This window comes from Anser brachyrhynchus, assembly GCF_964034855.1.
Source record: "Anser brachyrhynchus genome assembly, chromosome: 1".
NCBI classification, from domain to species: domain Eukaryota; kingdom Metazoa; phylum Chordata; class Aves; order Anseriformes; family Anatidae; genus Anser; species Anser brachyrhynchus.
In genome coordinates, this window is record NC_137694.1 from 132109816 (window position 1) to 132132315 (window position 22500).

Consider the following 22500-nt stretch of genomic DNA (forward strand, 5'->3'; position numbering starts at 1 on the left):
ATGGCGCCGCGGCACCGGCGAGGGGCCGAGCGGAAGGCGCAGGAGGAAGCCTCGCTGGCCGCGCCGCGCCGCCCTTGGCTCCGATCGCCCCGGGAGGGAGCGAGGAAGTACCGGAGGCGGCTCCCCTGGGCTCCCCTCGCAGCCGGACCCCCGGGCTGCCCGGGTGGGTGCGGGGACGGCGGTGCTGCTGCGCAGGCTGCGGCCGAAGCTTCGCCCCCGTGCCGGGGCTGCCGCGGGAGGGACGGGCTGGGAGAGAGCGATGGCGTTAGGGGGGAAACGAGCAGGTCGGGAGGGAATTAGGTTTGCTTTCAGGGCTTGGGCGCCTGGTGGGGGCGGACAAAGGGTGTTTATTGCACCCCAGATCGCTGTGTGGGGTCGGGGCTTTTCCCCTCCTTCCCTCCGCAAAATGTCGGCCTCAGGCCGGCGGCGCGGCCGGTGGGTGGGCGCCGTGCCCTGGCAGCCCCTCGGCTTCCTCGTTCGCCCTGTTTGGCAGGGCCAAGGGCTGCTCTCGGTCGGGTTTTGTGGCGGGGGTGACGCTGAAAGACTGGGATCAGAGTTTGGGCTCCGCGTGTGTGAGAGCAGGAAATGGGGTTTGCGTTTAAAAGCTGTAAGGTTTCATCCTCTTCCTAGTTTACGACTAAACTGGCAAAGTCACGTGAAACAAAAGCTAACTGGGACATTACACAGCCTTTAGCATTTCACTCTTGACCTCAGATTTTGGCCCAAATAAGTTTAGGGTTTGTATCTTGGGTCTCAGAGAATAATTACCATATTTTCAGGAACGGCATAGAATTACTCTCTTGGGCTCTGCTTGGTTAAGAAGTGCCATAATATATACCCTAAAACTTGATCAGCATGACTCAATTACAGGTGTAGTGGTTAAATGGGAGTAGCCCTTGCAGCGAACATAATTTTGCCTTACATGTAGTTTGTTTCCCTTCTGTTTGCAGAAATTATCTCTGTTGGTGTAAGGACATTGGTGTGAAGACATCATAGTGATAGGTAGGTCTTCACAGCTCAGCTGCCTTTCCTGTTTGAGCTATGATTGAATCCTGAGTGCCAGATCGAGCTTGTGTTTCCAGCCATTCACAAACAAGAATTCAGTGGAAACCGTTGGGAATTTTTACTGTTTTTGAGGGAAATATTTGTACGGCCAACTGTCTTACCAATCACAGACTTATGTATTTATCGCTGTAACTAGGGCACTTTGGTATTGAAGTTAACATCATACACCAGCAATGCACAGTATTAATCTAAAGCATAGCATCAAAACACTGTTCAGACAGTTCCCCTCCTGGTGGTAATTCTGCACTAGGAATAACCATTAGAAATAAAAAATGAAGTAGGTGTTTGTGGGAAGATGCACACTACTGGTATCGTTAAATGGCTTGCTTTTCTTACTGAACTCATGGAATATTTTTCCAAGAGTTTGGAGTCGGTGAGTTTGATGCACAGGTTGGTGTGTAACACATTAACTTATGAAAATTACAGCCACAGGATCTCGTGGAAACATGGGTTCAGAGAAGTGACATCTTGGCTTTAAATACCAAAACCAGTTGGGAGCTTAAACAGTATTTGAACTGCTACTTGCAGAAATCAAGCTAAGTGGGTAAGTGTAGCTGGAAAAGTACTTCTTGTGCGCATCTTCTGTTCTTTTGAGTATCTCTTACTACCTGTTGCCAGAAACTAGCTACTGAGTAAGGGAGATCTCTGGTCTGTTTGAAGAAGGCACTTCTCACAGTCTGAAGGAACAGAGACATAAGCAGCAGGGGGCACGGGATGTGATCTGCTGTCTATCTGTTGTTTTGGGCATTTCTGATGTAAACAAATTTTGCTTTTTCAAGAAAGCTTTATATAAGTGTTTTTGTTGAAGTCTTCATGTTGAATTTATTGAAAGCTCACCTTAATTTAATAATATCTTATATTCTTATTTCAATACCATGGAACAGTTTAATTAATTTCGTGCTCATCGGTGTTCTAAGTAAAGTCAAAACCTCTTTAATCCCGCATTCATAGGTCTTTTTGAGCTGTACCTGTAGCTAGCAATATGGCAGCCATGTGGCAGCACTATATCCAACACACCAGAAGATGGCTTTGCTCCCATCATATGTGTTATATTAGCAAATCTCATAATACGACTCTATCAACTGCTGTTAACTCCAATCAAATTGAATACTGTCATTGCTTTGATCAGATATATTTACTTTCATTAATGCATACTTGCCTGAAGAGGACAGGCATGTTTTGATTAAAGACAATACATCTGTATTTAATTATCAGTGGGGAAATATTCCAAAACTGAGAAAAGGAAGTAATAAAATTTATCAAAAAACTTTTTCATCATTAATGATCAGTATAGACAAACAGATATCTTCATCATTTTAAACTATACATTTGCTGACAAGTTTCATATGTGTAGTTGCTTTCATATTTTATTTTTAAAAGTATGAATTATAGAAGTAGAGCTATCACATTTATTTTCTGCTTGTCGTATTTCATATTTTATGTAGTTTGTTTTCAAAGACTAATTCAGCTGAAAACAAACTCATTCTTTAATTTAGGGTTGCAGCTTGCAGCACTGTTACACTCTTTTAGATTTCTAGTCATGCTTCATAAATAATTTATGAAAATAAGTAAAGTTTCTGTGTTTGGCAAAGCAGGCTTTTCATATTTGGTAAACTAACAGAGTCGATTTTTTTTGAATGTTTTTATAGGTTTTTCCCTCTTTCCACCTTTCCCTTCAGAGAGAGTATGTACGAGTTGTAAAGTATAGTGAAGTATCAGACCTCACCACTTACTGCTTTAAAAAGTGTAATTACGTTAACCTCTGAACCTGATTCCTATTTTTGCTCAAGCTAGTTCAAAGAATCTTTTTGTAGTATAGGAGGAATTAGAGTGATCATGAGCATGTACCTATTTTTTCTGAAGTAGAAAATGCAAGAATTGACTATCACGGGTTACAGATGTTAAGTGTGAGGAAAAGAAATTTATGACCTTGGCAATGTCCAGATATGTATGGTAAAGGGACAGAAGGTACACATGTAAGTCATGAAAGTGGAGCTAAAAGTTTTGAAGAGAGGTAGCATGGGAAATGAGGTGTTTGAACAGAGGGACAGCCCACAAAGCTTATATGTAGGTGCAGGTTTTGAGTTACAAGTCACTGCAGTGTTTTACAGCGATCTCAACTCTGGGTTCTGTTCTTCCTCTTCCAAGCAGGCAGAAGGGAATACAATGAATTTACACGCTTTGGCTGCCTAATGCCTCAATCTTTTTCTTGTATCAGTCATCCCATTGATTGCAGTGGGACTGCTCATGTATGTAGGGTTTCTTGTCAGTGTGAGCAAGGGTTTATGGGTTTGAGCTTGGTGTGTACTGTGCAAAGGACAATAATTTGAGGTAGCTTCATGATTTAAATTTTCTTTCCATATAGCTCATCCTCATTCTGCTTTCATTCAGTATGGCTTGTCTTAAGAGGCAAAAAGTTGCTGTTTCAACAGGAGCATTAAATGTGAGACAGCACAACTGGTCTATGTCCTGTATTCACTTGCATTTTGAAAAATCCTAGTTTTACGCAGGTATAAATCGACAACGGTTGTAAGTAAGCACTATCTTGGCTTTGACCACGTCTTAGGGGTGGCAGTGGTGATTTAGTGTGCTGGGTCCCTGTTACCTTTCACGGGCACTGCCATAACATCAAGTTTGAATTGTGGGTAGCAGTACTGGGAGAAATGTGGATGAAGCAGCTAATGTAATAAAATAATTGTCAGGTAGGGAGGTAATTTGGAATATTTCTCAGTGATTCATGCTGGGAAATCACGTTGAAAATGATTATTACAAATCCTTCCTAGTGGTTACGGAAATCTTGTTCATGCCCTTGATCTTTCCCATCCTCCCTCTGCCCTCTTTTTTTTTCCTTTTTTTTTTTTCTTCCCTGCCAATTGGCCCTATTCCTTTCACTTTTTCCTCACATTTGAAAATGTGATTGCAACCTGAATTGGCTTGTGTTTCGTTTATGAGAGGCAGGATCAGATGTCTGAAGAAAAAGAAAGACAGCAAAAGAAAGGACTATATGCAGTTATAAGTGCACCATAAGTTATCAGAAAATTTAGTACTTAAGTAGAGTTAAGATGGGTTTTTGTGGTAACTGCTATTTCTACAGATGTCCCTGTGCAGATGCTGCTAAAAAGCAAGAACAGTTTCATTTAAGCTTTTGTTTGCTTGTTTGTTTGTTTTGCATTTAATTTAGAAAATAAAAGTTTAATAAAAAAATAAAAGCATTCAGTCCCAGCATTTAGGCTGTGTTGTGGTAGAAGGGTCCCATATTCTGGGGAGGGCTTTCTAAGGAATGTTGTTTTTTTTTAACTGGCTAATAAAAAACTATGAATAAGAGACTTTGGCTAGCCACAACAGAGAAGAGATATTTAATAGCTATAGGCCAGGCTCAAGTTTAACAAAAATATATTCAGTACTTGTGACCATGCATACTTCTATGAATTCAAAAACTGCTATTTTCTTTTCCAGTTCGCTTTGAGCACCAGAACAAACTCCGCGAGAGATGGTAAGCAGTCTATGGGTGTCTGTATGATAGCTTAGTCGTGTTTTATACACAAAATGCATATAAACACTTCTATTGAACTGTCAATACAGACGTAAAAATTAGATATGAAAGTACCTAAATTGCTTTGAAATAGAATTCAGATTACAACAGTGAGCGATTTGTCTACTCCTGGTAAGAAAGACTCCAGAGACGTAACAGGAAAATAACAGAGGACTCTGATCATTTGCCTTAGATTTATAGCTTTTGTTTGCTTGAGGAAATCTCTTTATTTCCATTTATTCTGCAGCTGAAAAAGCACAGACATAGAACTAAGTCAGACTTTGAAGTGTTCCTTTCCCTTTTCCACCCCACTGTAAAATATTTCTGTAATTTCTTTTTTAACAGATGGATTTTTAAAATTAAAATGTAAAAGGGGGGGGGTTTAAGGGTCACTTTCAACAAAAAAGCCACAAAAAGTATTTGGACAGGCATCAACATCACAGTTCTGTCTACATGAACTGGCTTTTTGTCTTCCTTTCCCCTAAATTAACAACTGGAGCTAGTCAGCCAGCTGGATTCCAGAGCTCTCAGTAAAGTCACCAAGGGCCTTTTTAGAAACATTTAAGAACCGGAGATAATTTTTGAGCTTTAAAAGAATATATTGTCATCTTTGGAAATATATAGAGTATGCAGCTTGACAAAAGCAGAGCTCTACAATGTTTAAAAACTGTGTTTGTTTGTTTGTTTTTAAGTAGTGTACAAAATAAAATGTTCCTGTAAGTAACATTTTACTGAAGTAATTAAGTAAAAAGTAACCTGTGAATGTATCAGACTGGACAACAGAATGATCTCATCTGGCTGCTGAAGGATGAGGAGTCAGTGTGACATTCTTAAGCAAAATAAGAACAATAAATATATTTTTTTTAAATTGTATATCTAGATTTTAGGTCATTGGATGATTAAGAATGAAGAAATTCCATATGGAAGGCAGATGCTTCTGTTGCACCCACTCGTTTTAGGAATAAATCTTCTGAAATGAAGATATTGTAGCAGAGCAATGTTAGACCAAAAGGAGAATCAGAGCTATGAAGTTTCACGTCCATGAATTGCTGCTTTCCGAGAAGATCATTTGTCTGGGCTTTTCAATCAGATAGCTGAGCCCTTTATCCCTTCACAAATAGGGTGCAATTTTTGACCAGAAGTTACTAAGCAATGCAAGTTTGTTTTATTGTTTTTTCTTTATGGACTCTCTTAGCAGGAGGTCTTTTGTTCTTAAAAGTACTTACCAATGACCTACAAAGGTAGCATTTATGTACCCCAATGGAGTAATGGGCTTGACTTTGAAGGAAAGGGAAGAAAGAAGGGAAACATAGCAGGTTATTGGTTGATTTGGTGGGGTTTTTCTTGTACTAATAATTATTTCTCCAAGGTGACTAGCATTTACATTATTGCCTGAGAACCAGAAAATGAAAACAAGTATAAATAAATGAAATTAACCTTGCTTTATATTGTTAGCGTTAAATACAAGGTACTTCTTTGGGGTTTTGTTTGGGGTTTCTTTTCCATTTTGTTGGGGATTTTTTTTTCCCAGAAGGTAATTCTTTTACAGCTATGGAATTGTGTCAGCGCAGCTCAAGAAAACAGATTTAAAGAATATTTTCTCTCTTGTATGTCTTTTTAAAAAAGAAAAAAAATTAATAAAGGACTGTAAATGTCACATTCATTTCTGAAAACCTCTGCTAATCTTGCCATAGGTTGAGCGTTTGCCAAAACATGGTTTAATTAAAATTCTCCTGATTTAACAGGCATTCAGTTTTGCCCAGAAAAAAAGATTTTCTATTGAAATTAAATTGGGGGTGGGGGAGAATGCAGTTTGTTTTACTTGTTCTAGATGCTGGGTTATTATACGGTCTTCTTTTAATACCCTCTATTATCTCCTCATTTTGAGAGTAGGATGGCGAGGGGGGTGAAATGGCCTGTATGAAGGGGGCTTAAGGCTAGAAGGACTGTGGGGCTTTTTAGCTGCTGATGAAATATGAACAGAGTAAAACCATGTTTTTTCAGGAAAACTCAGATTAGCTGGAAGACAGGAGAAGGTGTGTTGCAATGTGTTTCACTCTACAGAACTATTTTTTCCATGCACTTTATCAGTGGTACTTTGTTACCCCTTTTCATATGTTGGTTGCTGATGAGTACAAAAGGGAGATTTACTGGCAGCTGGCAGTTGGCTAAATGCAGTCTTGTTTTTGATCAAGGCCATGATGGATATATGAACTTGGCTGAATTGCCATTTGACCTTTTCTGAGAAACTTATTTTGGCAGGCAGATGGAGGAAATATGTTACTGGATAAAATGAATGCCTTTGTTTAATATGGAGGAGTTTTAATCTCTTGTGTTTTATGTCCGCGGATTTGGGAATCAGGTGTAGGTTGTAATGCATACACCTTGGAACGATTCGGTGCTTACAACTCATGGGAGTGGTGAAAGGAGATGTGGAATATACCTACACAGCATTTTCCCTAAAAAGAACCCACTTCCACCACAGCAGTACAAACACTTTGTGGGGGGCAAACCTCCTGCATGCTACAGCTTCACTGTTGCTGATTTTTCATTGGTAGATGTGATGACGTAAAAAAAAAAAATCTCTTATAAAAATAAGAAAGTGTATTGCACTAGTACTGTGGTAATACTTTTCATTTTGTTTTAGCTATAGTTTTTTTTTTGTATAAAAAAAATGACTGATGATTAAAATGCAAACTTAGGTCTTGCTTTTACAGTTTCTCTTCTCTCAATTACTGTTTGTTTTCCTTTTTTGTGTGTGTGTGTCTCTGTGTGTCTCCCTTCATGTGTGGATGCAGGAGGAAACTGAGCCGTGGTATTTCCAGCAAGTGTACGCCAGATACTGGAAGCACTATGACTTAGCCATGCGCTGGATGCGTAGGCACCAGAAAGCCTACAGGAAAGCCATGGAGTCCTTTTACCACCTACCATGGCCTCCTTCTGCACCTTCTCCGAGCAGCCGCTACTCAGATTGGGATGGGAATGACTCCCCGTGTACCCATGACTATTTTTCCAGCTATAAGCCTCGTGGCAGAGCTCAGCACCATAGCAGAGCTCAGCAGTACGCAGATGCCCACCCAGAGAGGGAGGATGCTGACAGGGAGTCTGAAATGGAGGAGGACTCCGAGTCCGAAGGGGAGATAGAGTATGACCTGAGTAACATGGAGATCACAGAGGAACTTCGCCAGTTTTTTGCCCAGACAGAGAGACATCGGGAAGAACTGCGTAAGTCTGTGCTTGTTGTGTGTTTTCTGGTGGCCATAATGTTGAGCGATGGGTGGCTTCAGAGTTCCTGGGTTTTGTAACAATTCACAGAAACAGGCACTGCAAGTGCACAAACCAAACAGAATGAAACAGGCAAGACCGATGGTGCAGCTAAGTGCTATTCATTAGAAACAAGTCTCAAAATATGTTTGAAGGTCTTTTTTCTGTAAGATAGAGAGAACATTATGACTGCAAAGAGGAGAATAACATGTTTGTCTAGAAGACTATATTCATCTTCAGTTCCAAAGGAAAAGCTCCAGAATTTTTAAGGTTAAATCTAGTTAACATGCTGTACGTCTGAGAGGGGAACCCAGAGGAAGTGCTTCATTACATCACTGAACCCTAGAGTAAATCTCCATCTAGTTTATAATATGGAGCAGCCATTTTGTTTGTTCTTTTTTTGGCTAACCCAAGGGTAAAATTTCAAGACCTTTCTCTTCTCCCCCTGTATCCCTAAGGTACTCTTCATTCTGTACTATACCACAAGTGTCTATTTTGCATCTTGATCTGGAGCCAAGTTGTTAAGCAGGGGATGTAAGCCAAAGACTTAATATATTTCTCAGGTCTTGATCCTCAGAGGTATTGATTAGCTTTTTTTTTTTTTTCTATCTGTGAAATCCCTAAAAAAAATACATATAAAGGATTTTATGTTTATTGGTAGCTTACCGCATATATAAATGTTGCGGGCAAATTTATGATCTGTTTTAAAAAAGTAGTATGTTGAAATAGAAAATAGCTCAAATGAATGTTTAATAGACCTTTCTTTGTGCAGAAAAAGGGGGAAATGTTCTTAAAAAAAAAATGAGTAAGAAAGGCAATGGTTGGGTGGGAGAGATAAAAATATTATTCTAAGGTCTTTGATCAGAGGGTATCCAGTGCGCTGAGACACCTCAGCTTTAGCTTCCTGCTTCCTATCGGTATGATGCACCATTTCTCCAGTTAGCAGAGGAGTGTGAGCTGAGGAACTCAGTGGCAGTGTGTGACACGCCAAACCTTTCTCATCGTGCTTTACAACAGAGAACACCATGCCATTGCTGAAACATTCCCTTGGTGAGGCACAGGATACTTGAAGATGCTCAGCAGTGCGCTTTCTTTGAATTTATTTTATCTTTATGGTAATGATATTTAAAGGTATGTGAGTGATTAAAGTGGTGTCCTGGAAATTGGGAAATCTGGGCTCACATGCTCTTTGTCCCAAATATCCCGTATGACCTTGGCATAGCTATTTAATCCCTTCCTGACCACTCGCTGGCTGCTCTTGCTAAAAATATGATTTGGGCCTTTATGATGAGCAAGTGAATCAGGAAGAGGTTTGTGACTCCGAGTACAGGTTTTGCTTTTGTTCATCTGCCAGAGGCACTTGGAGCCTTTTGGAATAATGAGGTTTCTGCTCTGTGCCATATAGTAGCCTAGTTCTGAGTACGTGTGACTCCAGTCTCTTCAGTGACACTATTCCAGATCATTGTCCAAAGTTGAGCAGGATCTGGCCTTTACCTACTGCATGCCCCAGCTTTGTACAATTTCAAGTTTCTTTATGGTACGATAAAGTGAGGATAATAATTGTCTGATTCTTCGAAGCCTGAAAAAGTAAACAAGTACTACATTTAATGGAAATATAAAAGTGCTACAGAACTCTTGGATGACTGGTGCTATCTAAATACTAATTTTATGAGTAATTAAAAGTACAGTATGAGCTTGTTCAGAAATAATTTTTTCTTGCATGGTGGGGAGGGAAGGAAAAAGGAAAATAAAATGCATTTTTAATTCTGTTGAAGTTTCTCAAATAACATAAGCAGCAGGCAGAGGGGGAAATCATTTCCCTCATGGTATGGAAATGAGCTGGTACAGAGACTGTTCAAGGCAGCATCACTCTATGAGGTAGTGTTGCTCGTTTTCTTGGATGCCTTCTCTGAACAAAATCAAATTTAGGGATTCATTAAGCTGCAATCCATAATGACACTATCATGTTCTATCTTTCGTGCTGCGCTGAAGAATCATTATAGTTCTGTATTGATGCTCAAGACAATTGAGATAATGCAAATACACAAGAGAAACCCACAGTTACTTAATTCCCCTCTGATAGCTTTTCATTTTAATCCTGAACTGTATGTCTTGGGCAGTCTCAGCCCTTTAGGAGCAGATATGCAGAGAAACTTGAGCACTATGAACTAATGACTGAAATGTAGGTGTCCATCTCCGGGAGAGCCATCTGTAAGGCTGAGGTAAGAGTTTTACTGGGCATGTCAAAGGAGAATACCAGTAGTGACCCTGATGATCAGGTGGAGTATAAGGCAGCTGTTAGGGAGCATTAGGGGAAGGCGGTGTCTCAAGTTCTCTTTCTCTGATGTAAATAAGGGGCTCCAGGTGGAGTTCATAGCCTTTGACCTCTGCACCTTGACGTGCACTTGGGAGCAGACACCAGGCTTGCTCTTCCTTTGAAATGAGTGCTATGCATGAGTTCGATACATGCATATGGGCAGCTCGGTAAAGTGTGAGTGAAGAGCAATGGGACATTTTTTTTTGGCACATAAGGAAGGGGATACTGGCACAAAGGGTGGAAGGTTGATTTGGCTTTGTGAAGGATCACCACCACTGGTCTGATGTTTTACAAGCCCTGCAAAATTATGAAATTTTCTTGTATGTGTGATAAGAGCTTTGATGTACCAAGTTAGATGCAGCTGGTCTCACACATGATCCATATCTCAGCAGTGTGTAGAAGAGTAATCGAATGGATTAAAATGAATCTTAGCTGATGTCAGACTCTCACTTCCAGTGCCTGTTAAAGAGTCTGATGGAGGTAACAGTGATCACAGACATCAGAGGACAGTATCTTACAAACTTTGTTTAGAAGATGTAAGTAGGTCTGAGGTGTAGGCAGGAAAGTCGTGTATGTCTGAATGGTGAAATACTAACACTAATGAAATACTGGTGAAATACTTAACACTAATGGCAAAAAGAAAAGTTTCAAATAGAAGAAAGCCATCACGTCAGACTAGACAAAAAGGAGAACTTCAGGTTCATTTCATTTTTCAGGTCCTACTGCAAACTTGGAGAATTTAGGAGTGTGCATATTTAGCAGGTTTTTTTGTTGTTTTCCCAAGTGGGCATTTGCAGTCATTGGCTGGCTGACTTGCACAGTAAAGTCTTCGAAACTGGCAGACTCTTAAGTCTTACTGCATGATTTAACACTTATGGGTATGGTTATTCACAAACAACTTTTTTTTTTTTTGTCTTGGAAATCATATCAAATCTTCATAGCTTTTATGTAATGTGGTGCAATCAAGTTATGTGTTCCTGGAAAGCCCCAAATTTATTGTGAGCAGAGTTTTGCTGAGGCAGTATGAGCTCAGACTTTTTAATGCTCTACAGATTTGTCTCATATTCTAGATATTCTGTATGTTTGGTTAGAGCCCCTTACAGGCAGTTTTAATTTCTTTCCATTTCAGCTGTTTACCTTCATATGCCATCATAATCACCTGTTGTATCTACTTTTTAGGGGGTTTTGTTGTCAGGCTAGTCTGTTCTGGTTCTTCATCTAACTGGTAATCCTAGTACTCCGTGCTTCTGGGGGATGTTTTTAGTAGCATTTAGGTCTTCACTAAGGCTGCTGAAAATCATGAAGTCATTTCACTGAGTTATCGCGCCTGTCAGACCTAGATAGTGTACTTAAATCTCCAAGCATTAAAGATATTAAAAATATAAAGGATTGAATACAGTAAGTTGTCTTTTTATATTTGCAAGATCTAAAAGGACAAAAACCAAGAAAGGAAGATTCACAAGCCAACCAATTCAGTAAGTTGTCTAATTGCATGTACTTTATTTATTGCGCTTCCAAATTTAGCCTTTGAAGCATAGTTTGTCTTTACGCAGTTTTCCTTTGTTCCCTTTTTACATACAAGAGAAGATGACTGCTCTAATTGAGCAAATACAGCATTACGAGTACATTGGGAACCATTCTGTAGCAGTCAACAGGCAGTAAGACAGTGTCCTTTATTTAAAAACAAAGCAAAGGAAAGTACTGTCATGTCAATTCATTACTGTAGCATAATGGTCTGTCAATTGTTAATGCGATGACTTTTTTTTTCCATTAAAGCCTCTATTTGTATTGCCCACACATACCCTCCAGCTGTTCCCAAAATAATGTTGTCTCAACTTAAAATTTTCATGCCAGGGGAAGACCTTTTTGAAAAAAATGAAAGGAAATGGTGAATGAATATGTTTGTTTCAAATCTGCGATTTGTAGATTTTTTTTTTCCCCTTGGGTTTCTTTTCCTCTGAAAGATGACCGTTGCCACTGCCTCTCCTGTGAAGAGGGAGTAATGGAATTTTCCATGTTTTTAAACTTGTCTGAGTAATACCAGAACCATGAAGTTTCTGGTTTTGTTTAAAGCCTTTGTACTTCTTTGGGAAATATGGACTTTGATGCAGGTTGTTTGTCACCATGCTTTTTTGCTTTCACTTTTGGAAAATGCTTCTCCTTGTTCTTCATCTGCCTTTTGCTCCATCAGGCTCTAGTTCTTACTCTTGTTGACCAGCATCTTTTTTCCTGCTTCTCTCCTACCCGAGACTGCCAAAGCAGCGTGGATGGTGACCTCATAAATGTTGTCTGCTCAACTTCCTTGGCTTGGTCATCACACAAACTTTTACCGCTATCTTCATCATCTGCATTGCTGAGGTTTCCAAGAAAATTGTGAAAGAAGAGTGCTCTCTGCAACGTGTGTGGGTGCTTGTGAGATGCTTTTGAGGCATGTTCTTCCATCAACTGAAAGAGAAATGTGGAAGGCTCTCCCTTTGTGCCATATCTCTGCTCTTAATGATCAAACCTTTTATGCTGTAGCTTTGGAATTGTCTCAAGTGTACATGCTACATCCAGCGTAGAAGTTGTATTATTTGGTACTGGAAGGCAACAGCAGAAAAATGCCTCCTTAGCACAGAAACAAGGAAAACTTCATCTATTTTCACCACTTTAATATTGAAAAGTAATGTGTATTTGCAAAAAAAAAAAAAAAAAAAGGCTCTGAATTGCATTTGCAGAGGCCAGACAGAGTTGGGCATAGCTTCATATCTGTTTAATAAGGGACGAGAGTATCTTTTCACTAAGAGCATCATTTGGGGAACACAGCTATTCCTAGGGTATGTGATAGTCAAGGAAATGTCCTTGGACCTTGGGTGCTGCAGACCGCGTCCGCGCTCCCACACGTGGGGCTGGGGCTGGAGCCCTCCAGCCCTGTCGGCCGGTGGCTGTACGGGGCTCAGTTCTGCCCAAGCACGCCGTGGATTGCTGGGGCTGGAGTTGCAGCAGGCTTATAGCTAGCAGCATGGGAGAAGCAGCGCACCTGGTTCAGTGTAGTTGCACTGCAGACATCGTTTTAAGAGGAAGGCGGAGGTGTCAACCGTCTCCGTTTCCTCTTGGATTTGATAGAAATGAATGCTTCAGTAGCTGTCTTAATATGAAAATATGTATTAAACTTTGGAAACCTGTGTTTGAAAATCTCACCCTTTATTTGTCTAATGTGTTCCAATTAATACAGCGGACATGGTACATAACCTCAGGTGGCCTGTTGAGAGGTTCAGTTTGTTCATGTTTATAAGGGAGTTTGAGTACCTCAGGAGGAAGTAAGTGGAAGCCTTAGGTGGCAAAGAACCACCAGGCAGACCCCAGGGCTGAGGGGCTCTGTGTGGAACGAGGAATGCCTCCCCGGTCTTCTAAGAGGCAAAATAACTCAGAGACGGTTGTTGTAGGAGGCTGCCTCACATGGGAACGGCTTGGTGGGGGAACACGCAGGCTCTGCTTAAACTGGGAGCTGGTGCTGGCAATCTTCTGCAGGCAGCTCTGCCTGCCTGCTTGTCCCCTTAGCATCTGCAGCTGTGCTGCGTGGCTCCCCCGGTCTTCTCTCGGTTCTTTGGCCCTGCAGGGGGTCTGTGAATGCAGCTGCTGTGGAAAAGAGCAGGTGAGACCATGCCGACAGCTCTAGGGAAAAGTGGTATAAAAGGCTCTCTGTGCTAATCGCCGGTCTCAGGCAGTCTGTCATCACAGCTTATGCACTTTTCTATTGCCCCTGAAATTCATGGATTACTGGTTCCGTCGAGGTGCCGCGTGCAGCATTTCTGGATCTCTGAATGGTTTTACTTAGGCAAGAGCTCAGACTCTGTTCTCTGGTAATGAATCTGAATTGATCCAGCATGATGCTCACAGCCCTGTAAGAGGACAGTGATGGTGCAGGCTATGAATTAAACGTTTTCTAACACAGCCTTTTTTTGTGTCTGCCTGGGGGGCTGTTGCTGTAGCATGAACTTTTAAAGTTTCAGGGTGTACAGCACTGGAGTGAACGTGAAAAGCACCGTCACGGACCAAGATGGAAATGAATGTAACCATGGTGTGTGTTTTCTATGCTCTTTACCTACAAAATCTGCTCAGAGTCTACAGCAGAGCATGGCAGCAGTACATCCCAAGCACTCAACATTTTTGGTCTCCATGTTACAAAACAAACCTCTTGGGCAGATTTGCTTGGAGATACATGACTTAGTCCTGCCAATTTTAATGTGGTGTTGTTAATGCCAAAGCTTCAGAGGCACCATTTCCTTTTCAACATCTCTCACTTTTCCTCAGTTTTAGCAGAAACGTCCAGATGAAATTCTTGTTCGTCGTCATCAGGGGATTGTGGGTGCTGCATGGACAGAAACTGGGAGTTCAGAGACTTCCTTCTGCCTGGCTCTTTTCAAAACTCACCTCTTTGCATGCTCAAAATCGAGTGAGAGAGACAGACAGAGGCTGTTAGGCTACCAGTCTCAGACTTCGGTGGCCTTTACAGACTTCTGTCATGACCTCAGACCTGTCATTTGGGACTGGATCCACAAAAGCTTTCAAAATGGATGGAATTTAGAATCGTATCCAAAATCATCTTGCTTTTCCAACCATGCCTTCAAGAAAAAAATTCATATCCAAAGGACGAGGTATCCTAAGCTCCCTTGTGCAAGGGACTTTGTTGCTCTACCCAGTGGTAGGGTTGAGCACCTCCGACAGCTTTGCCACGTGGTCTTCTGTGAAACCGGTTCCAAGGAATCTAAATCACCTTCTGCTCCAGGAATTTGTCTCCAGAGTCCCTTTTTCAGATTTGGGTCTGTTATACAGGGAAGGTTTGTATGTCAACACACCCAGAAAGAGTTTTGCTGCAACCGTATGAAGTGCTCGGTATGGATTGGTCCAGCTGTTCATCAGTGTTACAATTATTTGCCTCCGAAGTACGTAAACCTGTTTATCCAGGTATCAGAGATTTTCCCCTGATATTTTCAAGGATGTATGTCTCAAGCTGTCAAAACACTGCTCCGCTGTATGCTGAAATCATGGGAGCAATGTAAAATGAAGAATAAATCTTAAATGGATATTTGTACTGAAATAAATAACGTGGGTGCTGTACTGATGATTGCTGTTGTTTGCATTTAGCTGGATAAGAATCTCTTGGGCTTAATTTCACTTGTAGTTGCTGAAGTGGTGGTTGGTGCTCTAAAAAAATCAGCTCACACGGAAATTAGAAACTTTGCCAAGGAATGTAGGTCTCCAGAGAGCATGTTGGACATTGACTTTGATATGGCTATTCAATTAAAATAAAGCCAAAACTGTTGTGATCTCATTCCGCACAAACCTTGCAGAACACCTTCATTTCTAGGAGCTCTGCGATTTCTGATGCGATTGCTGAGTAGAAGGGCTGTGGAAAACTTGCCCTCAGATTAATCGGTTGTCGTTGCTTTGGGATTTTTGGCCAGTGGTATGATGAGAAAGAGCCTGAGAAATTGCAGAAGAGTCCGGATCATGAGGTGGCATCACAGGTGATGTGTTGGTGGCAGAGGTGTTGAGGTGGCAGTCAGCAGGGCATCTGGCTGGCTTTGGTGGAGTACAGGGAGAAGTACCTGCTTTTTTCTGGTCTTCCCATTTCTCGGTAGGTAAATCTGGTGATCTGTCATTAACTGCATTCCCTGTTTTACATTCCTCCCTTGGCATCAGCTGCTGGCCTCTGTTGAGGGCAGTCTCTTGGGCTAGATGGGCTCTCCTTAGCCATGAGAGTCTCATGGCTCTCCTTAGTGAAATCTTCTCTTCATCAAGTCACTTCAACACTTCTTTCACATGCAATTTGCCCACTGAAGTCACAGAGGGGAGGCACGGAGCTCCCACTTGCCAAGTGTTAACGGGAACCTCCTGAAAGCCACGGCGCCCTTTGGAAAGGAGGCAGTGCGTGGGCTTCAGCAAGGGACTCTCCATTTGTGCCTAGTGTCAAACATCCCCCTTCTGCAGATGGCATACATCTGCAGGTTTTCTCTGGCATGTTCTCCTAATGTTTTTGTTGTAGTTTTAATACCGTCCATAGCGATTTAACCTTGTATATTTAAGTAAATCTAATTTAATTTGCTCAAATGATGAAATCATGCTAGGTGAAAGGCACGATAAGAAGCAGAACCAAGCCTTTAGTTTGTGAGGTTTTTTTCTTATGCATCCTGGTATTGCTCTTAAACTATTGTGATGGCTTTAAAGTCCTAATTTGTTATATTTTTTAGCATGGTAGCAACAAGAAACTCAGAAGGTCAGAAGAAAAGTGAGTTTGCACAGTTACTCCTCAGCCCTTTCTTTTACAAGTTTTGTTTTATATATGTATATACTTTGCGGATTCCTTTAGTTTGACCCTCTTTCCAGATGTCTCTTACAAAATGATTGGTCAGGCAGCACACTGTAGGCTTTTTGTCGTCTTTTTTTTTTTTTTTTTCCCCAACAGCATGGAAAAAATGCGTTTACTTGCTGAGATTAATTTTATCTGGATCAGTGATTGCTAATTCTGCGTGGCTGCAGCAACGCTAACTTGTGGACCTGCTGGGTAACTGAAAGGTCAGTTTGTAGCCCACCTATGCTTTCTTTCAAAAAAATCGGTGACGTGATCACAGGATGCTTTCAAAAATCTTTATTTTTCAAATGTTTTTGATAACATAGAAGACTTCCTTGCATATATTATTGTTATGCCATAGTATAACATAAAACAAACTTGAATTCAGCAGAGTAGTCTGTGGCTGGAGTCAAGAAGGAAATTTAAAGCTCTAATGCGTGAGTTTGATTTAGAAGACTCATGCAGGCTACTTTTTTTTTTTCCCCATGAGAGCACCAAACTTTCAGTGTTATGTAGCCGTCTAGCACTCGGTACATCACAGAACACTTTCTTCCCAGTGCGTGTGCCCACTTCTATTCAGGGCACATGTAAAAGCTGGCGGTGAAACATATGTTTCCTCGTTGTTCTGGTTTGCTTTTAACAAAGCCACTTTTAATTTTGAGCGTTTCTTTGTTCCGTCTCCTCTGGCTGTGCCATATACGCGCGTGTATATACGGATACAGTTATATATAGACTTAAGTAATCCTTCTGTTTACTCTCGCGCTGGTGTCTTTGTCTGGCGTCAGCGTTGTTGCCATCAGCGACAGATTGGGGCTGCTCAGGGGGATGGGAGTGCAGAGTCAGCTGGTCTGTGTTTAATCTTCTTGCTGTACTTGATCCTCACTAGAGGCAGCTGCCAGTGCCTGATCCTGCACTAATTTCTGCGCGGTGGGCAGCAACTTCCTGGCTTTTTAGTTCTCTGGGGTGGCACACGGGTACGGCCCTGGTGCCTCTGATGTGATACACTGCACCACCTGCCCTGGGCCCGTCTGTCTGCCCGGCGTCCTGCGTAGGGCTGTCAGAGAAGTACACATATCCACGTGCTACGTTCAGGGCATTCACACTTCTAGAGCAGGCTCTCTTGAGCGTCCACTGGGCTTGCTTCATGTTCATGGGCCTTGATGCAGTTCATTTTCTGGTTGGGATAAGAATATCCCCTCTTAAGTGCCTTATTGCAGAAGGTGACGGGAGAAAATAAAACAAGTTACCGGTCATTTAGCTGGACAGTAACCACTGTGGCCCGCTGCTAGGGTAAACACGAAGGTGAAGGCCTGTATTGTTTCTGTCTAGGAGCTTGGAAGTTTGTTTTGGAGACCACAGAACAACCTTTTTGGTTTCTAATCGCATTTGTGAAACAGAAATCAGCCTCCTTAATTTCTGGTTAACTGCGTAACTTTCTGCCAGCTGCTTACCCCACAGATTTCAAAATGGTGTGAGATAATTAATTCTTCTTAACCATCAGATAGGAAAGTATTAGGCTGCTTTTACAGATGAATTACACTGAGGCATGGTGGGGATAATTAACAAGAACAATGCACAATGCTCAGTAGCAAACCTGGAAGTAGAACACCTGGATTCTAACTTATTGCTGGCTTTCTGTTCATTTGGATTTCAAAGAAAACATCTAGTGACTCGCTGACTATTTTGCCGTCTTTCTACAGAACTTTGCTCTTCAAAATGTGCAGAAACAGTTTGTTACTGTAAAAGGGACAGTATCAAGCTGAGTACTTTAGATTTGCAAAATCTGCTTGCTGTCTGTTCTGACAGCCTGTTGCAACTGCATCTTCCTTGGAGAGTACACCCTCTTTCTTTAGACTGTTTCCTGCTTTTACCGGTAAACTTCTCAGTTTCAGTGAACATTTCTCAGTGCCAAGGCCAGGTTAGGTCTTTTTTCTTCCCAGCCCATTCACTCGTGCTCCAGTGCTGCCGCTTTAGTTCAGCACGTGGTGCCAAGACACTGAACTGTACCGAGATTAAATACAACTTTTTTTTGTAGGTTGCATTATATGCCCCCTTAGACAGTTGTACCGGCATCCTTGAGGGGCTTGGGAACTGGAGCATGCAACTAAGAGAGAAGGAGGGGAGCAGAAACTGCACAAGCTACTTTTGTTGCTGAGAAGAGAAAAATGTCCGCGGAGCCACGGTTTCAGCCTGCCACAAGCCTGCCAAGGAATCACATCTGCTCTTACTTCAAAGCCTGTAACAGAACATTTTCTTTTTTTTTTTTTCTGGAGAATATTGCATTGCTTGTAGATATATGTGGTGAAATACTCAATTTCTTTAACTCGTTCCCTCCTCAGCTAGCAGATGGAAAATGTCAGCATAGATGTTTGGGTTTTTAATGCCTTCAGCATTTTTGGTAGCTCTGTTTTGCAGCAGTTGTCATTCTGGTGACTGAGAGCTTATCACTGCAGGCCTTACTCCCCCAAAAAGTCACCTTTATTCCCGAATAGTATTTTCAAGCCAGTTACTTGATTTTACTGCATCAGTTAGAGTGCTGCTGTTGTAAGATAAAGCCTAGTTGTCTCCACTTTGAAGATCAGGCTTCTCCTGTTAAAAATGATAAGGGATAAGTTACCTCGTGTCATCTGTGATCCTTTTGTTATGGGTTTTGCAAGCGGGAAGTTTTAAATTTGATGAGAAATTTAAACACAAGTCTGTTTTCCCTAAGCCAACTCACAGCTAGAGCAATGCTGTTCGTTCTCCTATAAAATCATCGCTCTCTTCTTTCAGTGCGTTTTCACAATTTCCGTAAGTTGCTCCAGTGTTTCAAAGTAACCCTCCAGCAATCAAGACCATGCTGTTTTCAGGAGCCCAGAATATTTTATCTTTACAGGCGCGGGGGTAAGTCGCAATCATTTGCATGTCTCAGGCTCCCACTGATGGCAACTCCTGTCCTGCAAAGTTTTGCGCTCAATAAAGAGTAAAGACTGCGATGTCAGCTTTCTGGAAATGCAGAGCTCTGAGCGCTCCGTAAAAATTAAACTCCCAGAATATTTTGTCCATCCTTTAAATCCTTAAATTTAAATCCTTGTTTTGCTGGAACTCCTTCAGGTAAAGATTGGGGTTTTCCCCCATAGTATGCCTGGTAAGTACAGGCATAATGAAATGGTCTGATGTTCTCACTTCGGGGAAACTCGTGTAAGTTTATGGAAAAGGTACTTAGCTTTTCGGGGGAGGTGGAGAAGCCGGCATCTTGCTCTGAGAAGCCTGCGTGGGCAGAATTTAACACAGCAGATAGGCCTGTGGGAAGCGGCATTTAAAGACAGGGAACTGGGAGGTTTTAATCAGTAGAAATGGGTGGTGTGTTTAACTCTTGGTGTGGGCTGCTCGAGATCAGCTCAGGTAGCATTTAAGACAAGATGAGAGAGCTCAGAAAGTGCGCGCGCAGCAGTAACAAAATCATTCGTCGCTTGAAATAAGCAGACAAATATGCGAAGGGGGTATGGGTCAGTCTGAAATCACGGAAAAGAAAAGGCAGATCAAGGCCGGGGAAAGTGAGCTAATTCCTTGAAGAATAACGTGCTAGCTAAGCAAGAAGCTGCAAGTCAGCAAGGCTGTGTGACGCTCGGGGCAAGCAAGACCCGGGTCTTGTGCTGAAACCATCCTGGCGTGGGGCAGGGTGGGCTGGGGGAAACGCCCCCAGAGAACTGGGGAGAACTGCCCTCTATAAAGACTTGTCTCCAAGTAAGGGAATTTACTTGGATTTTGGTTTTCAGGTTCATTCTTTTTCCTTTTTTTTCTTTCTCCTTTTAATAAGAAAAGGATGAATTCTAGAGAGGAAATTTTTTGATTGCTTCTTAAGCTTCTCAAAGGATGTGACAAACAAAGAAGAGCAAAGGAGTTCAAACTTTAAGTATGTGACGTTCTCCTTTTTGGAAAACAGGAGAAACGAGACCTCTGAGTTTCTGAGGAGCCTATAGGGAAAATTGCTTACAGCTTGAAGGGCTTAGGTCACAGTTTTGCAGGAAACATGCAAGATGATGCTTGTGTGCATGTGAAGCCACAAAAGCAGTGAACAGCTAAGATGTTAGTTACCCTTTATCCTGCTTTTGTCAGTCCCTGAGGATGGATGGGGTTGTCTATATTCATTCACGTTTCTTTTCACCTAGTGTACCTGAAGTTAAAAGTCGGTATCCATAGCAGTCAGGAAAAAGTAGGCGGAAGAAAAAACTTCTTTCAGAAGGCATGGAAGCACTGATGATGCCCCAGGACACAGTATGAGTTGGGCAGAGATCTCAGTGTTCCTCAAAGATAAAGATTTACTGCAACTTGGGGAAGGAGGTCTCAACTGTTTCTGGCCAGGTAGTGATGGCTTCCCAGCTGAAGTAGGCTGAAGAGGACCAAGTTTATTCTGAAAATGGCTTCAAGAGAGAGGAGACTCTCGGGGACTAGAGGAACTGGCCGGTGATGCTTATCCTTTGTGCGGTAACCGAACGCCGCCACCTCTGCCTTGCCTGCCTTGTGAATGTTTGCAGAGTGATGTTCCACAGCTGGGGGAGGTTTGCCAGTAGGTGAAGCTGAACGCTGTAAAGGAAAGCACATTTATTTTAGTCTGTGTGAAGTGGAAGGAGGAACTACTCAGAATTGTGTAAAAATTGTTTCACGTTTATTGCTTGGCAGCACAATGACGAATTTGGAGTGTGGAGCTCAGATTTGAAAATGAGCTGGGGACTCCATTGCTGCGGGCTGAGAATTATTTTTCTGATAAAAGCCCTGCTACCTAATTCATAGATGAATGTTTGGCACTTGCTTCAAAGAAATTCTGGCTGCCGCTGCAGGTTATTAACAGCTTTAAACAGCTTATGGTTGTTTTATTGTTGTTTCCATTGTCAGGGACTTGTCATCTTTTTGATGAAAAGGTAATTGCACACGTAGCACAGGTTGTACTGTTTTTAAAGTAAATTGAGGTACTGGAAAGAACCCAGGCTGGCTGGAAAGGTAGTTAGCGAGCATCACGACAGGACAAAACTGCCTCTGCGGCTATGTTTCTTCTCTCCATGTTTGGCTGGAAATACGTCTCTTACAAAAGCAGTGGTGGGCATTCCCATCTTCCTCCATGGCTTCTTGTTCCGTGGTTGTCCGTGATAACAAATGGCACCATCACCGCCGGTGGAGTTGTCACAGCAGTGTCTCTCCACTAATAACAGATCTGAAACTGCAGCTTCTTCCACATGACTACGATGGCATTGCTACCATATCCTGTGCTCCAGTTCAGCCTTTTCTATTAAAAGCTGCATCCCTGCAGCAGATTTCTGTCCCCAGATGGATTCTCTAAAGCTCATTCTCATGTCTGAGACTATGTAACGGAGTCGCTCTGGGAATTGTTTTGCCAGTAGCTATGGGACAGTAAAAGTTAGGTTGGGAAGTTGAGGGCGGGACGTGTCATTGGTAAAGTGTAAAGTAAAACATGTACGTCAGAGGTTCGTTAGGTAATTCTGGGAGTGGAATTTGAATTGATATTATTATTTTGATTGTTAACATTAGGATCTGCAGGTTTATGAACCTCTCCGTGCATCAAATGGAGATTGATGCATGCTAAACTGCAATCCACTCATCCATCATAAAGCTTCTGCTAGAAACCCATTTAATTTCCAAACAGAAGACTTCATTACATATCTCCAGAGAAATTAATTTTTCTTCAGTGTTACTGTGTGCAGTGAGCTGTCAGAGAGCGTTCACAGGCAGGCGGGGAAGCAGCTGGTTCTAGCACGCAGCTACGGAACCGATGAGTAACGTTTCCATGCGCAATGCAGAAGCAGAAGGAATTATTTTTGTGGCTCAAGAGAGTCAACAAATACAGGTTTGTTTCATTGCCCTAACGGAGTTTTGCTGTGTAACCTACGGCAGGAGACATTTTTCCAGCATAGATTCTGGGGTTTTGTCAAAGAATTTGGAATGTAAGTTGCAATATTTGCACCAAGTTTATCCCTTAAGTGTGTTACCTAG

At 41.9% G+C, this 22500-nt stretch overlaps 1 protein-coding gene across 3 annotated transcripts in view; it reads left to right on the plus strand.

Moving 5' to 3' along the window:
• Positions 1–22500, plus strand: part of GEMIN8 (gem nuclear organelle associated protein 8) — a 26212-nt gene continuing 3712 nt past the window's right edge. Inside the window, exons 1-4 of one of the 3 annotated variants that reach the window (XM_080554631.1) lie at positions 1–163; positions 951–1002; positions 4522–4558; positions 7396–7822. In XM_080554631.1, the coding sequence (XP_080410757.1) occupies positions 4556–4558; positions 7396–7822 (430 nt within the window). In that variant the 5' untranslated portion in view covers positions 1–163; positions 951–1002; positions 4522–4555. Of the gene's footprint in view, positions 164–950; positions 1003–1039; positions 1610–4521; positions 4559–7395; positions 7823–22500 lie in introns of those variants that run through there. The other 2 variants (XM_080554630.1, XM_080554632.1) reach the window with 2 other exon arrangements.